The sequence below is a fragment of the Cervus canadensis genome, chromosome 6 (assembly GCF_019320065.1).
Source record: "Cervus canadensis isolate Bull #8, Minnesota chromosome 6, ASM1932006v1, whole genome shotgun sequence".
NCBI classification, from domain to species: domain Eukaryota; kingdom Metazoa; phylum Chordata; class Mammalia; order Artiodactyla; family Cervidae; genus Cervus; species Cervus canadensis.
This window is the reverse complement of record NC_057391.1, coordinates 31,231,470-31,247,066: the sequence shown is the minus strand read 5'-3', so window position 1 is coordinate 31,247,066 and position 15,597 is coordinate 31,231,470. Positions and strand designations below refer to the sequence as shown.

Below are 15,597 nucleotides of genomic sequence, written 5' to 3'. Positions count from 1 at the left end.
CCTTGAGAATTCCATGGATAGAGGAGCCTTGCAGGCTATAGTCCCTGGAGTCTAAAAGAGTCGGATACAATGCAACTAACATGCGCACGTACATTTCAAAATGATCACCACAATAAGTCTAGTTATGACATGTCATCATACAAAGATACTGTATAATTATTGCCTGTATTCCCCATACAGTGCATTTCATACCCGTGACTCATTTATTTTTACAAACGAAAGTTTGTACCTCTTAATCTCCTTCACTTATTTCTTTCCTCCCCTCTGGCAAACACCTGTTTGTTCTCTGTACACATAACTCTGTTTTCATTATATTCATTTGTTTAGTGTTTTTAGATCCTTTGTATAAATGAAGTACAGTATTTTTCTTTCTTACTGTTTTCACTTAGTGTGTGCCCTCTGGGTCCATCCATGTTGTTGCACATGGCAAAATTTTGTTCTTTTTTATGGCTGGGTAATATTCCATTGTGTGTTTGTGTACACCAAGTATTCTTTATTCATTCGTCTCTTGATGAACACTTAGTTTACTTCCATACTTTCGCTATTGTAATTAATGCTTCATTGAACACAGGGCTCCATATATCTCTTCTCATTAATGTTTTTGTTCTCTTCAGATAAATACCCAGGAGTTCTATCTTTAACTTTTTTAAGGAACCTATTTACTGTTTTCCATAGTGGCTGCACCAATTTATATTCTTACTAGCAGGGCACAAGGGTTTCGTTTTCTACACATCTTCAGCAACACTTGTCATCTGCCGTCTTTTTTATAATAGCCATTCTGACAGGTATGAGTTGATCTCTCTGTGGTTTTGATTTGCATTTTCCTGATGATTAATGATGTTGAGCATCTTTTCATGTGCCTGTTGGCCATTTGTATGTCTTCTTGGAAAAATGTCTATTCAGATGCTCTGCCTGTTTGTTAGTCAGGTTTTTTTTAAATGTTGTATGAGTTATTTGTATATTTTGGATATTAACCCTTTATTGGACATATTGTTTGCAAATATTTCCATCATTTAGTAGGTGGCCTTTTCTTTTTGTTGATAGTTTCCTTCATTTTGCAAAAGCTTTTTAGTTTGATATAATCCCACTAGTTTATTTTTGCTTTTGTTTTCCTTGCCTGAGGAGACATATCCAAAGAGCATACTTCCTATGTTTTTCTCTATAGGTTCTATGGTTTTGGGGCCTTTAAGTTCTTAATCAGTTTTGAATTTATTTTTGTGCATGGTGTGACTGCATAGTGCAGTTTGATGCTTTCACATGGAGCTGTCCAGTTTCCCCAGTAACATATATTGAAGAGACTGTCTTTTCTCCATTGTATATTCCTGCCTCCTTTGTTTTAGATTAATTGACTGTAAATTTCAAAGTTATTTTCTGGGTTGTTTTTTCTGTTCCATTGATTTACACGTTTGTTTTTATACCAATACTATACTGTTTTGATGACTGTAGCTTTGTAGTATGTCTGAAGTCAGGGAGCATGATAACTCCCCTGTGTTGTTCTTTCTCAAGATTGTTTGGGCTGTTCAGGGTCTTTTGTGTTTCCATAGAAATTCTAGAGTTATTTGTTTTAATTCTGTGAAAAATGCCATTTGTATTTTGATAAGAATTACATTGAATCTGTAGACAGACTTGGGTAGTATGGTCATCATAACAACATTCTTCTAATCCATGAACATAAGTATCCCTTTCCGTCATCTTCAATTTTCTTCATCAGTGTCTTAAAGTTTTCTGAATATGAGTCTTTTACCTCTATAGTTAGATTTATTCCTAGGTATTTTATTCATCTTTTATGTGATTATAAATGATATTGTTTTCTTAATTTCTCTTTCTGATAGTTCCTTGTTAGTATATAGAAATTCAACAGATTTCTATATATTAATTTTGTACCCTGCACCTTTACCAAATTTATTGATGAGCTTTAGTAGTTTTTGGTGGCATCTTTAGGCTTTTCTATGTATAGTATTATGTCATCTTCAAACAGTGACAGTTTTAAATTCTTCCTTTCCAAGTTGGATTTCTTTTATTTCTTCTTACTGTCTGATTGCTGTGGCTGGATTCTAATACCATGTTGAATAAAAGTGGTGAGAGTGAGCATCTTTTGTCTTGTTACTGATCTTAGAGGAAATGCTTTAAGTTCTTCAGCCATTGAGTATGATGTTAGCTACGGACTTGTCATATATGGCATATATGTTGAGGTATGTTCCTTCATTACTCACATTGTGGAGAGTTTTTATCATAAAAGGATGTTGAATTTTCTCAAATATTTTTTCTGCATCCATTGAGATGATCATATGATTTTTATTCTTCAATTTGTCAACAGGGTATATCCCACTGACTGATTTGTGGAGATTGAATTATCTTTGCACCCACTGGATAAATTCACATTAATCGTCATATATAATTCTTTTAATATACTGTTGAATTTGATTTTCTAATGTTTGTTGAGGATTTTTTTCATCTGTGTTCATCATATTTTTATCAGTGTGTTGGCCTGTAATTTTCTTTTTTTTTTTTTTTAATTTTTTTATTAGTTGGAGGCTAATTACTTCACAACATTTCAGTGGGTTTTGTCATACATTGATATGAATCAGCCATAGATTTACACTTATTCCCCATCCCGATCCCCCCTCCCTGTAATTTTCTTTTTCTGTGAACTCTTTGTCTGATTTTGGTATCAGGGTGGTGCTGGCCTCATATAATGAGTTAGGAAGTATTCCTTCCTCTGCAATTTTTTAGAATATTTGAGAAGGATAGGTGTTCACTCTTTTCTCAATATTTGGTAGAATTCACCTGTAAAGCCATCTGGTTCTGAACTTTTGTTCATTGTATTGTTTTAAATTACTGATTCAGTTTTATTGGTAATTGGTCTGCTCATATTTTCTATTTCTTCTTGATTCTGTCCTGGGAAATTGTACATTTCTCGGAATTTGTACATTTCTTCTAAGTTGTCAATTTTATTGTCATGTAGTAGTAATCTCTTATGATCTTTTGCATTTCTCTGGTGCTTGTTGTAATTTCTTTTTCATCTCTGATTTTATTGATTTGGGCCCTCTCCATTTTTTTTGAGTCTAGAAAGGTTTACCAATTTTATCTTTGCCAAAAAACAGCTCTTGGTTTCATTGATCTTTCCTATTGTTTTTAGTCTGTTTCATTTATTTCTGCTGATCTTTATAATTTCTTTCCTTCTACTAACTGGGTTGTGTTTGTTTTTCTCTTGTTCGTTTAGGTTTAAGGTTAGGTAGTTTATTTGAGATTTTTGCTTGTTTGTTTCCTAAGATGAGCTTGTGTCACTATAAACTTCCTTCTGGGAACTGCTTTTGCTGCATCCCGTAGATTTTGTGGTTTTGTTTCCATTTGTCTCCAGGTATTTTTTGATTTGTTCCTTGATTTCTTCAGTGATCCATTGGTTGTATAGTAGCATATTTTTAGTCTCCACACATTTGTGATTTTTGAGTGGTTTTGTTGGGTTTTTTTTTGTTTTGTTTTTTTTCCTATAGCTGATTTCTAATCTTATAGCATTGTAGTCAGAAAAAATGCTGGGTATGTTTTCAGTTTTCTTAAATTTACTGAGATTCATTTTGTGGCCTAGCCTGTGATCTATCCTGGAGAATGTTCCATTTGCACTTGAAAAATGTATGTATTCTGCTGCTTTTAGATGGAATATTCTCTATATATCTTAGCGCATCTATGCTAATGTTTCACTTAAGGCCAGTGTTTCCTTACTGATTTTTTTGTTGGATGATGTTCATTGATATAAGGGTGTTAAAATCCCCTATTACTATTGTTTTATTGTCAATTTCTTGCTTTGTGTCTGTTAACATTTTCTGTGTATGTTTAGGTGCTCTTATGTTTGGTGCATATATGTTTACAATTTTATTTTATTTATTATTTATTATTAATTTTTATTTATTATATCCTCTTCTTGGACTGACCCCTTGGTTACTCTGTAATGTCCTCCTGTCTCTTGTTACAGTCTTCATTTTAAAGTTTAATATAAGTATCACTACCATGGCTTTCTTTTAATTTCCATTTGCATGGAATACCTTTTTTCATCCCCTCACTTTCAGTCTGATTCTGAAGTGCATCTCTTGTAGGCAGCATATATATGGATCTTGCTTTTGTATTCATTCAGCCACTCTGTGTCTTTTGTTTGAAACATTTATACCATTTACATTTAAAGTAATTATTGATATGTATATATTTATATAATTATGAATTTTATATTTTAGATTTTTAAACTATTTCAAGGACCTTTTTGAATTCTAAACAGGCTTGTAACTTCAGTAGATTAAAATTGTAAACAGTAAAGCTGACATCTTAGGTGTTTCAAAGCTATGCATAAACTTAGTAAGGTTTGAATTTAAAATTTAAGTGTAAAGCCTTAATTATATATTCCAAATAGAAGTTTCACAGCTATCATCATTTTAATATGCTCTTAAATACTGCAATATGAGAGATTTAAAAATACACAAACTCCTTCCTAATTAAAAGAAAAGTCAATAATAAGCTTTGGACTGTCTCTTACTTTACTGTATCTACACCTGTGTTTTGCGGGGGTTAGAACATGCACGCCCAGTGAATGAAGGCTGCTCAGCCCGGGTAACTGAGACATCTGCTGGCTGCTCAGTGGAGTCCTCTCAGGGACCTGCTGGAATTCACAGAGTTCTGGGTGGTTTTTAAGAGGAGAAAGAGGGCAGTGGCTTGTATAGCACACAGCCCGCACAGTATTCCTCAGTATGTTGACAAAACAGAGTACAACCACACAGCTTCATCACTGGATTGGATTTTGCATTTCTTTGACCTTTGCAATAAACGTGTATTCTTTCCATACATTGCTAGAGACATGTGAACTTGGTGGACCTTTGCTGTTCTTTCATGTTCTTAGGATGGCATCATTCTTGTGGAATATTCCCAATGATATTGATCCTTCACATGCTCTCCAACTGTATTTGGGTCATTCACATGACTTTTTCTGACTTGCATTACAACCTGTAAGATCAGTCTGCTGACACCCTCTATGCATATATTATCATTTTCCTATTATTGCATGAATTATCATTATAATATATCTGAATATTTATCCCTTGCTTTTCTTCTAATTCACTGCATAGGGTGTTTTTTGTTTTAAATCAGTTGCTGGAAAGAAAAGGGGCTCTTCTTTTTAGCTTGTTTTCTCTGGCAGACTAGACTCCTAGTCTTGGATGTGGGCAGAGGCCCCTCTTCACTTCTTACAGATCATTTTCCTGGGGCCTTGCTGTGCTGGTGACTTCCTCCTTCTGTAGAGGAGATGCTGTGGCATTCTTCTATAAGCCACTTCAGCATGGGCTAGATAAAGTCACAATCTTCGCCCTTCTAGGTGATAATAAGCATATAGATACATCCATCAAGTTGGTTTTATCCTAGGTCCAGAGACGTAAGAAAACATTTTAATTAAAATTTTAGGAGGGCTGGGGGAGGGCAGTTTTAGCAAATCTTCCAAAGATAAGAAGTTGCTTGGTTTTTATAACAGAGGCTTCCATTTCCCTTAACCACAGCCCTACCTATAAGGATGCCTTGGCAAAGAATTCACCAGGGCTTTGCCTGAAGATCTGCTATTTTGTAAGGTAACGTTTCTGCATACATTTGGGACTTTGTGGGGTGGGGTGAAATGAAAAAGCCACAGTGGTTGTGCCAAAATCTTTTGTCATGGCTTCTCAGATTATGATTCACTTTAGCATAGCATAGCATTTGATATGGGCAGGTGTGAGGGCCCACAGATGATTGTCACTGGGTGGTTTTCTTCTCTGTCCCCTACCCCTACTCCAGCTCCTTATATTCTGTACAGAGAAGTATATTGTCAGTATTTCCAGGAATACAGGACAAATCAGCCCCTGTCTTTTTCCGAGTCCTTCTCGGGGAAGAACCTACCAAAATGTGAGTCCTTGGCTTCAGTTTTGGCTTATGTTTTGTGACTCCCACCATGCAGGTACTGGATAACAGAATTCTGGATCATGTTTAAGATGGATACCAGCTTGGCAAGCACCATGGAGGAGTTTCAGGAACTGGTGAAAGCAAACGGCGAGGAGCTCCACCGCCGCCTGATTGACACAACGCAAATGTGAGTGCCCTGTCTTTGGAAACCACCTCCCTCCTGTAATACAACCCAGGCTGCTCAGCAAGCCTCTGTGTCCTGCTGTGACCTCTGCTGTGTCCCGCTGCGACCCAAGAAGCCTTCAGGCAGGTTCAGTGGCTTTACCAAAGAGAATTGCCTTGTACCAGGAAAGCAGAGAAGTCCCTGGTGATAATGCTGTATGTGGCTTCTCTCTGAGAGCAGGAAAAAAAGTCTCAGTGAAAAAGAAATCAGGTAGCAAGACGCTGATTAAAATTTATACAAATCCCAAGAAACTGAAAGTGCAGTGACGAAATTGGTGCTTCTTCAGCAGCCAATGCCTGGAGGCACCCTGAACTTACAAATACGGAAGGCACTGCTGGAAAATGGATCCTGCAGACAGTTTATAACATACATGGACATCTGCAAGAGACATTGCAAGAGATCTGTGCAGAGGTGGAAAAGTACTCAGGAATATTTCATATTGTTCCTTGGGATTTCTTATTTATGAGATGGTCCCAGTCTGAAAAAATGAATGCCTGTCCTAATTTCAGGGGAGGAGAGTACACTCGTTGTCTGCTAAGGCTTTCATAATGTGGTTGCTTTATTTTAGAATAATACAGATCCCTAGGACATAGAATTCTAGTGCTGAAATATATTTTAAAGATGCTTTTATCTTGGGAAACTGAGGCTCAGCAAGACTGGCTCGTCTGGGGATACAGAGCTAGTCGAGTTAGTGACGGAGCAGAAGCTGGACTGTGAGAGTCCCTAGTGCCTTGTGCAACGGCCACATAGAAATGATTTCCAAATCACGTGCCAGAGTCCCACTTAAATCTCCTTCACAGTTTGGACTCTCTGAACTTCTTTCCTTAGAACTGTAACAACGTGAAACATAAAAGAAGGTTTTGCAATAGCAACATCTTCATTTTTTAAAATGCAGCACACAGGGCCTGGGACAGTCTGGAAACCCTGACTTCCTTGTCCCAATACACCTCTAGCTGACTTTCCTCTACCAATATTTTCCACAGTATGTTCTTTAGGAATTAGTCAGTGGGATGTTGCCTGACCAGATATACTTGAGAAATAGTGAACTGAACTTCCCTTTTGCGATGCATCTCAGAGTCTGTAATATGCTCTTTGGCTACGGGGGCTGCAGAATTTGTAGCATTTCCCAAACTCATTTGACCACAGAACCCTTTTGTCAAGAGACAAGGTTCTCAGGAATTCCCATTTGGGAAACAGAGTCTGCAACCTGCTATCTTTCTCTTTGCTTCCTTAGTGAAGGAAATTGAAAAAGAAATATGTGGATTGATTACAAGAAAATGTGTGTGGGGCCAACTCTAGAGTTAGCTAGGCTTCCTTGGTCATTTCAGTTCCTGGGGACATTTGAGGAAAATGCCACAAGTCTGCCCAGAGGGACCTTGTGTTCCTACACATGATTCCCCAGTGTAGCACCTCCCCTCTGTGCCCTTCTGGCGTGGAAACTGCCCCCAAACCTTGAGATTCCCAACCGGATAGAATCCCCATCACCCTCATGAGATGAAGGAACACATGGTAGACATGGAGAGAACATATGTGACAGGGCTACACAAGGGGCCAGCACTTGAAGGCCAGGACACCGTGACCAGGGCTGTGTCCTTCCCACTTCCTTAAGATCAACACATTTTACCCAGCACATTCAGAAGGCTCATTAAGATCAGCACATTCAGAAGGCTCATGGGAACCATCAAGGCTTCCTAGCTGTCACCACAAGAAAAGCTCCTTAAAGGACACTGTTAATGCATTGTTTTGGCCCCAGAAAGTTAGCTAATGGTGCTTTGCATATTCTTGTGAGAAACGTTCATGTATTTACTTGCATTAGAAAAGCAGTTTTGATTTATTCTTTTCCCCCCCATCTTCTCCCTTTTCACTTTTACTCACAAAAGCAATGCCCGTGACTGGTCCAGGAAACTGACTCAACGGATAAAATCGAACACCAGCAAGAAGCGGAAGGTCTCCCTGCTCTTTGACCATCTGGAGCCAGAAGAACTGTCTGAGCACCTCACTTACCTGGAGTTCAAGTCCTTCCGGAGGATATCGGTAGGTACCCAAGGGCTGCCCTGTGACAGCTCTGAGAGTAAGCAGAGGAATTCAACAGGCCGCCAATCTCCTGCCCCTGAAGTCCCCTCTGGGCTGGCGGGCTTTCCCGTCAGCCTGTGTGTAGTAGGGCAAGTCAGGGCACACTCCTGGGCTGTGTTCCTCCTGCTCTGCTCCCCGCTCCATCCTCCAAGTCCGCCTCCCCCTCCCCACTACTCGTTCAGGTGATAATACTAGGCACACACGATGCCTTGTACACATGAGTGTACACACAAGACATGTGCGTGTGTGCAAGCACACACACACACACATTTTCCCCCTGATTAATGATTGTCTTTCAGAATTTTCTTTAAAATTTTCCTCCCGCAAAATGAGGATAAGTCCTGTAAGAGTTTGAATTCATTCTAGAATAGGCTTTGGATGGCTGGGGGAAATTTCAAAATAAATCAGATGCTACTGGTCTAGTTCAGAATTTACCTAAACTCTTGAAGTGCTGCTGACATGGCCCCATAGTCACCCCTGATCCTAGAGATAAACTCTGCTCACCGAGACCTTGCTCCTTCAAACTCTATATGTGATACCAAAGCAGCTCCATGCAAGAGAACTCGCTGCCATTGAAGCGAACAGAGCTTCGTTGGAGAGAGAGAGAGAGAGAGAGAGACATAATAGATTTTGTGAGATTATCTTTGTTTTTCCCCTTCAGCAGCAGAGCTGGAACTGGTACTGGGATTTTTCTTCTATACTGTACTCTTTTAGAGTTTAAACAAGATCCTGTCCATATCTGCTCAGCATAATATTTGGGTTAACTAGTATGTGTACACACCCGTTTATGCCTGATTGCTTCTGATGTCGAGAGGCATGCTGTGGGTGGAATAAGATAGCCTTCCTGCCATCCTTGTCGGCAGCAAAGGAGAGGAGGCCCAAGAGCTCCTCTGTCCCTCAGCAGCTTCTGGTCATCAGCTCAGCAGAGGTAGCATGCCCCTCGGGTCTCCAAGAATGCTGGAGCACAGTCCTGATGAGTTTCTTTTTCCCCAGTTCTCTGATTATCAGAATTACCTTGTGAATAGTTGCGTGAAGGAGAACCCCACCATGGAGCGGTCCATTGCTCTGTGCAACGGCATCTCCCAGTGGGTACAGCTGATGGTTCTCAGCCGCCCCACCCCCCAGCTCCGAGCTGAAGTCTTCATCAAGTTCATCCAGGTGGCTCAGGTGAGTGACTGGATGAAGACTTGAGGCCTGGTAATACCAGGTAAATGACTCCCTCTCCCCTCAGCCTAGTCTGTCCATGAGAGCTGCTTTCCCCTCATGAATCTCCTGGTGGGGTTTGTGCACCTTCACCTGCCCTCAGATCTCGGTATGATGACTTTTCTACATCCCACAGGAGATCAGGATGGAGAGGGCCATGTAGGCAATCTTCAGAGTCAGGGTACAGCTTTAGTTCTGTTTAAATCTTTAACGCTTTTCAGAAGATGCTTACTAGCCAACTTTGTTTTACCTATTGTGGTCCACTTAGCAAAGGAAAGGGTAATTCAGATTTCAGTATAGCTGGGCCAGCTTGATTTAGGTCTGTGAGCCCAAGTTATGTTGAATGGCTGGGTTTAGTGTTTGAGGAGTAGGTTTTAAGCATTTGATGAGAGGAAAGCAGATATTATGAACACATATCTGAAATTTCACAGAGATTCTAGCACTCTGTCTCAGATAGTTATAGTCCTATTTAAGCCATGGTGTTGCCCACAAGAATAAAAACAGTCTGGTTACTTTGGGGTAAAGAATATAAAAGATTATACTGAATGATATATTTTTCTAGCTTTAGATGTTCTAGACCAGTGTTTCTTAAAGTGTGGTACATGGACCACTTGCTCTGATATTAACTAAAGGTATGTTAAAATCATAGATCCCTTAAGCTCAGCCCCAGATCCAGGGAATCTAAACATCAGGACTTGGGTCCAGAATCTTTGTGTTAAACAAGTACTTTGGGTGTTTCTTAGAAACCACCGATGTAGAGAGTGGTCTACAGACCAGCTGAAATGAAAGGAAGAAGATGGGATGCTTTGCTAGATTTGGGATCTGCTGGTCTGGAATAAGCCTGAGAAAAGAAATGTTTGGAAAACTGCAATACCTGATCACTAGCCTTTGGCCAGAATTAGGAATACTCATAGCACAGAGACAAGAGACAGCCTCAAGCTCCCACGTAACTAACATGTACAGTGACTCTGCTAGCATCTGTTTTCTGTGTCACAGAAGCTCCATCAGCTGCAGAACTTCAATACGTTGATGGCGGTGATTGGAGGGCTATGTCACAGCTCTATTTCCAGGCTCAAGGAGACAAGTTCACATGTCCCGCATGAAATCAATAAGGTCAGTGCTCCTGTCTCCTCTAGGGCCCTTCAGCAGCATTCCTAGGACCAGTGTCAGCATTTCCTCCTTGAGGGGCAACCTAGAGAGCATTTCCAAGCCACACCATCCCTTTTTTAACCAGGAAAAATACCCAGGAGAGAACCCCTTAAGAAAACCCACAGGGTGGGGACGTCACAGATTTGCAGGTGACTGAGTCAGTCTGGCCAGTGTTACTGCCCCCATTCCCGCTGGTGATTTGGAACAATATGTGCCTCTTTTCCATGCTCATTGGCCACTGAGTGTCCAGAGCCACCATTTTAGTACTGACTCCCTTGCTTGAGCAAGGAATAGTGCTGGTTCAGTGACCATAGTTCAGTTTGCATGTCAAGTGAGGTTGTATATTGACACATCAGAAATCTAACTAGCCAGACACCTTGGAGAGTGACATTCTGGAAAGTTGAATTTTCCAAGATAGTTGGAAATAAGCTTTTCAGGTACGATTTTGTAATAGGTGGTATTTTATTGAGGAATATTATTCTTAAGTGTCTTATGTACTTTCCTACATTAGATTTTATAGAGACTTTAATCCTTTATGATACAGGACTATTATTATACATATAAACCATTATGATATAGTGCAGATATAAATGCAGCTATATATGATATGGGTTTGATGATGACTGCTCAGAGTATTTCATCTCATCTGGCCTTTCTTACTAAACTCAAAACCCCAGCCCCCACCTCCAAGCTGACACAGAAGGAGGCTGTCTTCTTAGGGAAGAGATATCTTAGCCTCGTTGCCCCATCTGCTTTTCCCACCCCATCTGCTTTTCCCAGGTGTTCAGGAAGGTGTTCCCCGTCTTTCAGGAAGTCTCTTATTAACCATCCCTGCTCTCACAACACTGGGGTTGGAGGATGCTGCTCCACCCACACCTTCCAGTGGTCTGATCACCTTATAATTTCTTGATCGTGCTGGCTGAGACCAGGCAGAACAACTGAAGAGACTGCCTGCATCACAGAGGTGACACAGGGAGAGAATCACAGAGACTAATGTGCCTTCGTTTCATATTGACAAGCCCGCTCCTCTGCAATGCTGCTGGACCTTCAGGGTGGTCTGCAGAGTGAATTCCTAAGTCCAGGGTTAAAGCTAGTGTCCCCCAATAGTTTATTTCACTTTCTAAGGGGAACAAAAAGTTCTCTAAATCTTTGCTGCTCATCTCTCGTCTTGTGAGCCTTTCCCCGACTCCACACTCCCCAGCCCTATTTGCTCAGGTGTCTGCTCTCTTGCAGCCTTGTGACTGTGGGAGGCTGACTCTCAGATCTCAAGTAACTTCATCAGGGAGAAACGGTGCCTCTTAGGCCACAATTTTATGACAGGAATTTCCAGCACAGCGTTTAAAATTGTTATTCTGTGTTGTGACATGATTGGCAGGGAGTCTCTTCTTCCTGTCTTGGCTTCTGAGAAAGCTGGTCACCACACATGGGGATGGACTCCTGGGAACCCCATGCTGACTTGAAGCAGGTGTGTTGGAAGGAGCAGCAGATGTGGCTGCACCCTTGCCTAGCACCCTTCGGCCACAGCAGAGCACAGGCTCTAGTGCAGAGTCCCCAGGCCTCCGCCTCATCCCTGTCTGGTCCTTTGCCGGGAATTGGTCTGCTCTGTTCAGTCTCCCTGTCCAGGGTTTCAGTCTGTGAGTGGACTGTCGCCTGCTTCCTAAACATAGGCCCATCCTGAGACTCGCTGAGTGAAGAGGCCCACAGAGCCCAGCCTAAGAAATAAGAACACTCGATAGACGACTGACGTGTCACACTGGAAACACACCCTTCCCTATGCCAGCTGTGGGCAGCACACTTCACTTGTCTCTGGAAGACACAAGGGAGGGGGACTGCGGACAGCGTTCAGAGGGACACTTGCCATGCACTGTATAATCTTGTACCTTAAAAAAATCATTTTATCATGTGCTTGTATCACTTATTTTTTAAAAGAACAACTTTAGCATAAAAATATTAAAACCTTACTTAGAATTTTCCAGCTGTGAAGTAAAGTACACCTTGCCCTTGGTAAGTCTGCTCTGTGACATGTAAGTTGGCGCTGTCACTGGAGGGTCAGAGCCTGCCCCTTGAGATGGCTCGCCCCATGCCTGACTCATCAGGGGCCAGGTGTGATCATGGTAGGGGCTGAGGGTAAACAGGTGGCTGCTGCAGACAAGAGAGCCCGCCTGGGGGGCACCTGTGACCGGCTCCCCTCTTCTGTTTTGTAGGTTCTAGGTGAGATGACTGAGCTGCTGTCCTCCTGCAGAAACTATGACAACTACCGGCGTGCTTACGGGGAGTGCACCGACTTCAAGATCCCCATCCTGGGGGTGCACCTCAAGGACCTCATCTCCCTGTACGAAGCCATGCCCGACTACCTGGAGGAGGGGAAGGTGAACGTCCCCAAGCTGCTGGCCCTGTACAACCACATCAACGAGTTAGTCCAGCTACAGGAGGTGGCCCCACCCCTGGAGGCCAACAAGGACCTGGTGCATCTGCTGACGGTGAGGCTCCATGGGAGACGAGTTACTGGCACGTCCTTATCAGATACCAGCTCAGTGAAGCCTCACAGAACTCTGTGAAGTGGATACTGTCGTTACATCCGTTTTATGGATGGGGATTCTGAGGCAAAAATACATAACTTGGCAGAGGCTGCACGTTATTAAGCAGCAGAGCCTGGTCTGAGACCCAGGTGGTGGGACTCCAGGGCTGTGCTCCTTGAACTTCTAGGAGTATTCCCTTCCTCGTAGAAAAGCCAATCCTAAGCTCTCTGGGAGGAGCTGATAGCAGATCAGGATACAAGACTTGGTAAGAGATGGAGACAGTGGGTTTTCATTAAAAAAAAAAAGAGGGGGGGGGGGAATGGCAGTGAGTTAAAAAAAACAAAAACAGGTTGATTATTTGGGTCCTGCCACCACTGGCTTAGATCCCAGAGACATTCAAGCCCAGGGTGGGCGAGCACTTGTCGGGTGCGGGAGACCAGGCTGTGCCTTTGGGTGTGCTGTGAGAGCAGGTGAACTCCCTTCCAGACTGTGGTTTTGTAGTTCACCAGTTGTGCGCTATGAGCACAGAACTGTTTCCTTCTCTGTGAAATCAGAGGGGTTCATCTCTGTGATGACTTCTCACTTCTCTTTCAGTACTAAAATTGTACAATTTTTAATGCTTTTTTTTTTTTTCCCCCAGCATGGAATAATCACTGTAGCCTCTTCCTACCTGAGGGGACTATTCTGATAGTTCCTCAGGCTTTGCATTCAGCTGGTATCTAATCCCAGCCTTTTTACTAATTGGCCAGGTGATTGGCTGGTCTCATCCTTAAGACAGTAACATCTGAGAAAAGAGGCTCTGAATCTTAATTTTCTTGGATTACAAATTTTGTGAGGAAAGCAGTGAACATTCTTCTACCCAAAAAAATACGCATGTTTTTGAGTTCTTAACCCCCTAAAGCCCATCCATAGAATCAGGTTCAGAACAAGATTATTTCTAAGACTGCTGTCCTCTAAAATTTTAAAGTTCTGAGATACATAAAACTCTTAATATCATTTGATAATGTCACTTAAATGGAATTCTGTTGCTGGAATCAAATTTTAATAGTATCTGGCCATGAAAACTGTCCTTTCAGTCTGCTTTGGGAGAGAACACCTGAGGTGTGGACTGTCTGACAGATAAGGCCTTTGGTCTAAGCTCTACATAGAAGCTTAGCTGTTTAACTACAGTTTAAAAGAAACTTCTCCAAATTTAAAAACATTTTAAAGAACTAATGCTTGCCCTACTCCAGTAGTAGATGTTATATCCCCAAAACTTTGTGAATTTTTAACAAGTAAAGTAACTTACAGCTTGGAAGAGGGAACCCCAGGGAAGAAGCACTGGCAAACAGCATTCTAGCAATTAACTCTCTTCTGCTTTGCTTGGCAGTTATCCCTAGATCTCTACTACACCGAAGATGAAATCTATGAACTTTCCTATGCCCGGGAACCCAGGAATCACAAAGCCCCAGTGAGTTTTTCATATTAAGCCTCCCATATGTAAAGGTGCTTTACAAGTTGCTCATCAAGGTCATTAATCTTGGAACAGACTTTAGTTCAGTTTAAGAAGCATATTATGTTTCTATTGTGTGCCTAACATTGTGCTAGGAGTAAGGAAAACTTCAGTACATATGAGGAATAGTTCCTGACCATAAAGAACCTGCACAGTACTCATGGGGGTAAGACTCCTATGTGAACAGTAAATAACAACATGCCCTGGGTGTCAGAAGTAGGAGAATCAGCCAGTGGTTTACTGGCTAGAGAAGGGATATAGCATGGTGGCCTGGAGTAACCTTGCCCTCCTATTGACTATAAAGCATCCTCACATCAGTTGTTTCTCTGCATCCATTCATCTGTTCGTGGATATTTAGGTTGCCTCCATGTCTTAGCTATTGCAAACAGTGCTGCAGTCAACACCGGGGTGCATATATCATTTCAAAGTATGGTTTTCTCCAGATACATGCCGAGGAGTGGGATTGCTGGATCATAGAGTGGTTCTCTTTATAGTTTTTTTAAGGAATATCTGTACTATTCTCCATAATGGCTGTACCAATTTACACTCCCACCAGCAGTGTAGGAGGACGCCCTTTTCTCCCCAACCTCTTCAGCATTTGTCATTCTGACCAGTGTGAGGTGATAACGTCAAAGTACTTTTGATTTGAATTTCTCTGATAAGTGATGTTGAATATCTTTCCATGTGCTTTTTGCCCATCTCTGTCTTCTTTGGAGATCTACTTAAATCTTTTGCCTTTTATATTTTATATATGTGTGTGTGGTTTGTTTTTACAGAGAGCTGAAGAGTTGTTTGTATATTTGGAGATTAATCCCTTGTCACTTTGTAAATATTTTCTCCATTTTCTCAGTTGTCTTTTGGTTTCCTTGCTGTGAAGAAGTTTTTAAGTTTAATTAGGTCTCATTTGTTTTTATTTTCATTACTGTTGGAGGTGGATCAAAAGATATTGCTGTGATTTATGTTAAGAGTATTCTGCCTATGTTTCCCTCTAGGAGTTCTACAGAATCTGGACTTACATGTAGGTTTTTGAT

General features: G+C 41.4%; 1 protein-coding gene across 1 annotated transcript in view; it reads left to right on the top strand.

Moving 5' to 3' along the window:
• Positions 1–15,597, top strand: part of RASGRP1 (RAS guanyl releasing protein 1) — a 75,846-nt gene that overhangs the window by 44,674 nt on the left and 15,575 nt on the right. Inside the window, exons 4-10 of the mRNA XM_043471426.1 lie at positions 5,538–5,600; positions 5,963–6,094; positions 8,011–8,164; positions 9,197–9,370; positions 10,403–10,519; positions 12,760–13,035; positions 14,444–14,524. Of these exons, the coding sequence (XP_043327361.1) occupies positions 5,538–5,600; positions 5,963–6,094; positions 8,011–8,164; positions 9,197–9,370; positions 10,403–10,519; positions 12,760–13,035; positions 14,444–14,524 (997 nt within the window). The remainder of the gene's footprint in view (positions 1–5,537; positions 5,601–5,962; positions 6,095–8,010; positions 8,165–9,196; positions 9,371–10,402; positions 10,520–12,759; positions 13,036–14,443; positions 14,525–15,597) is intronic.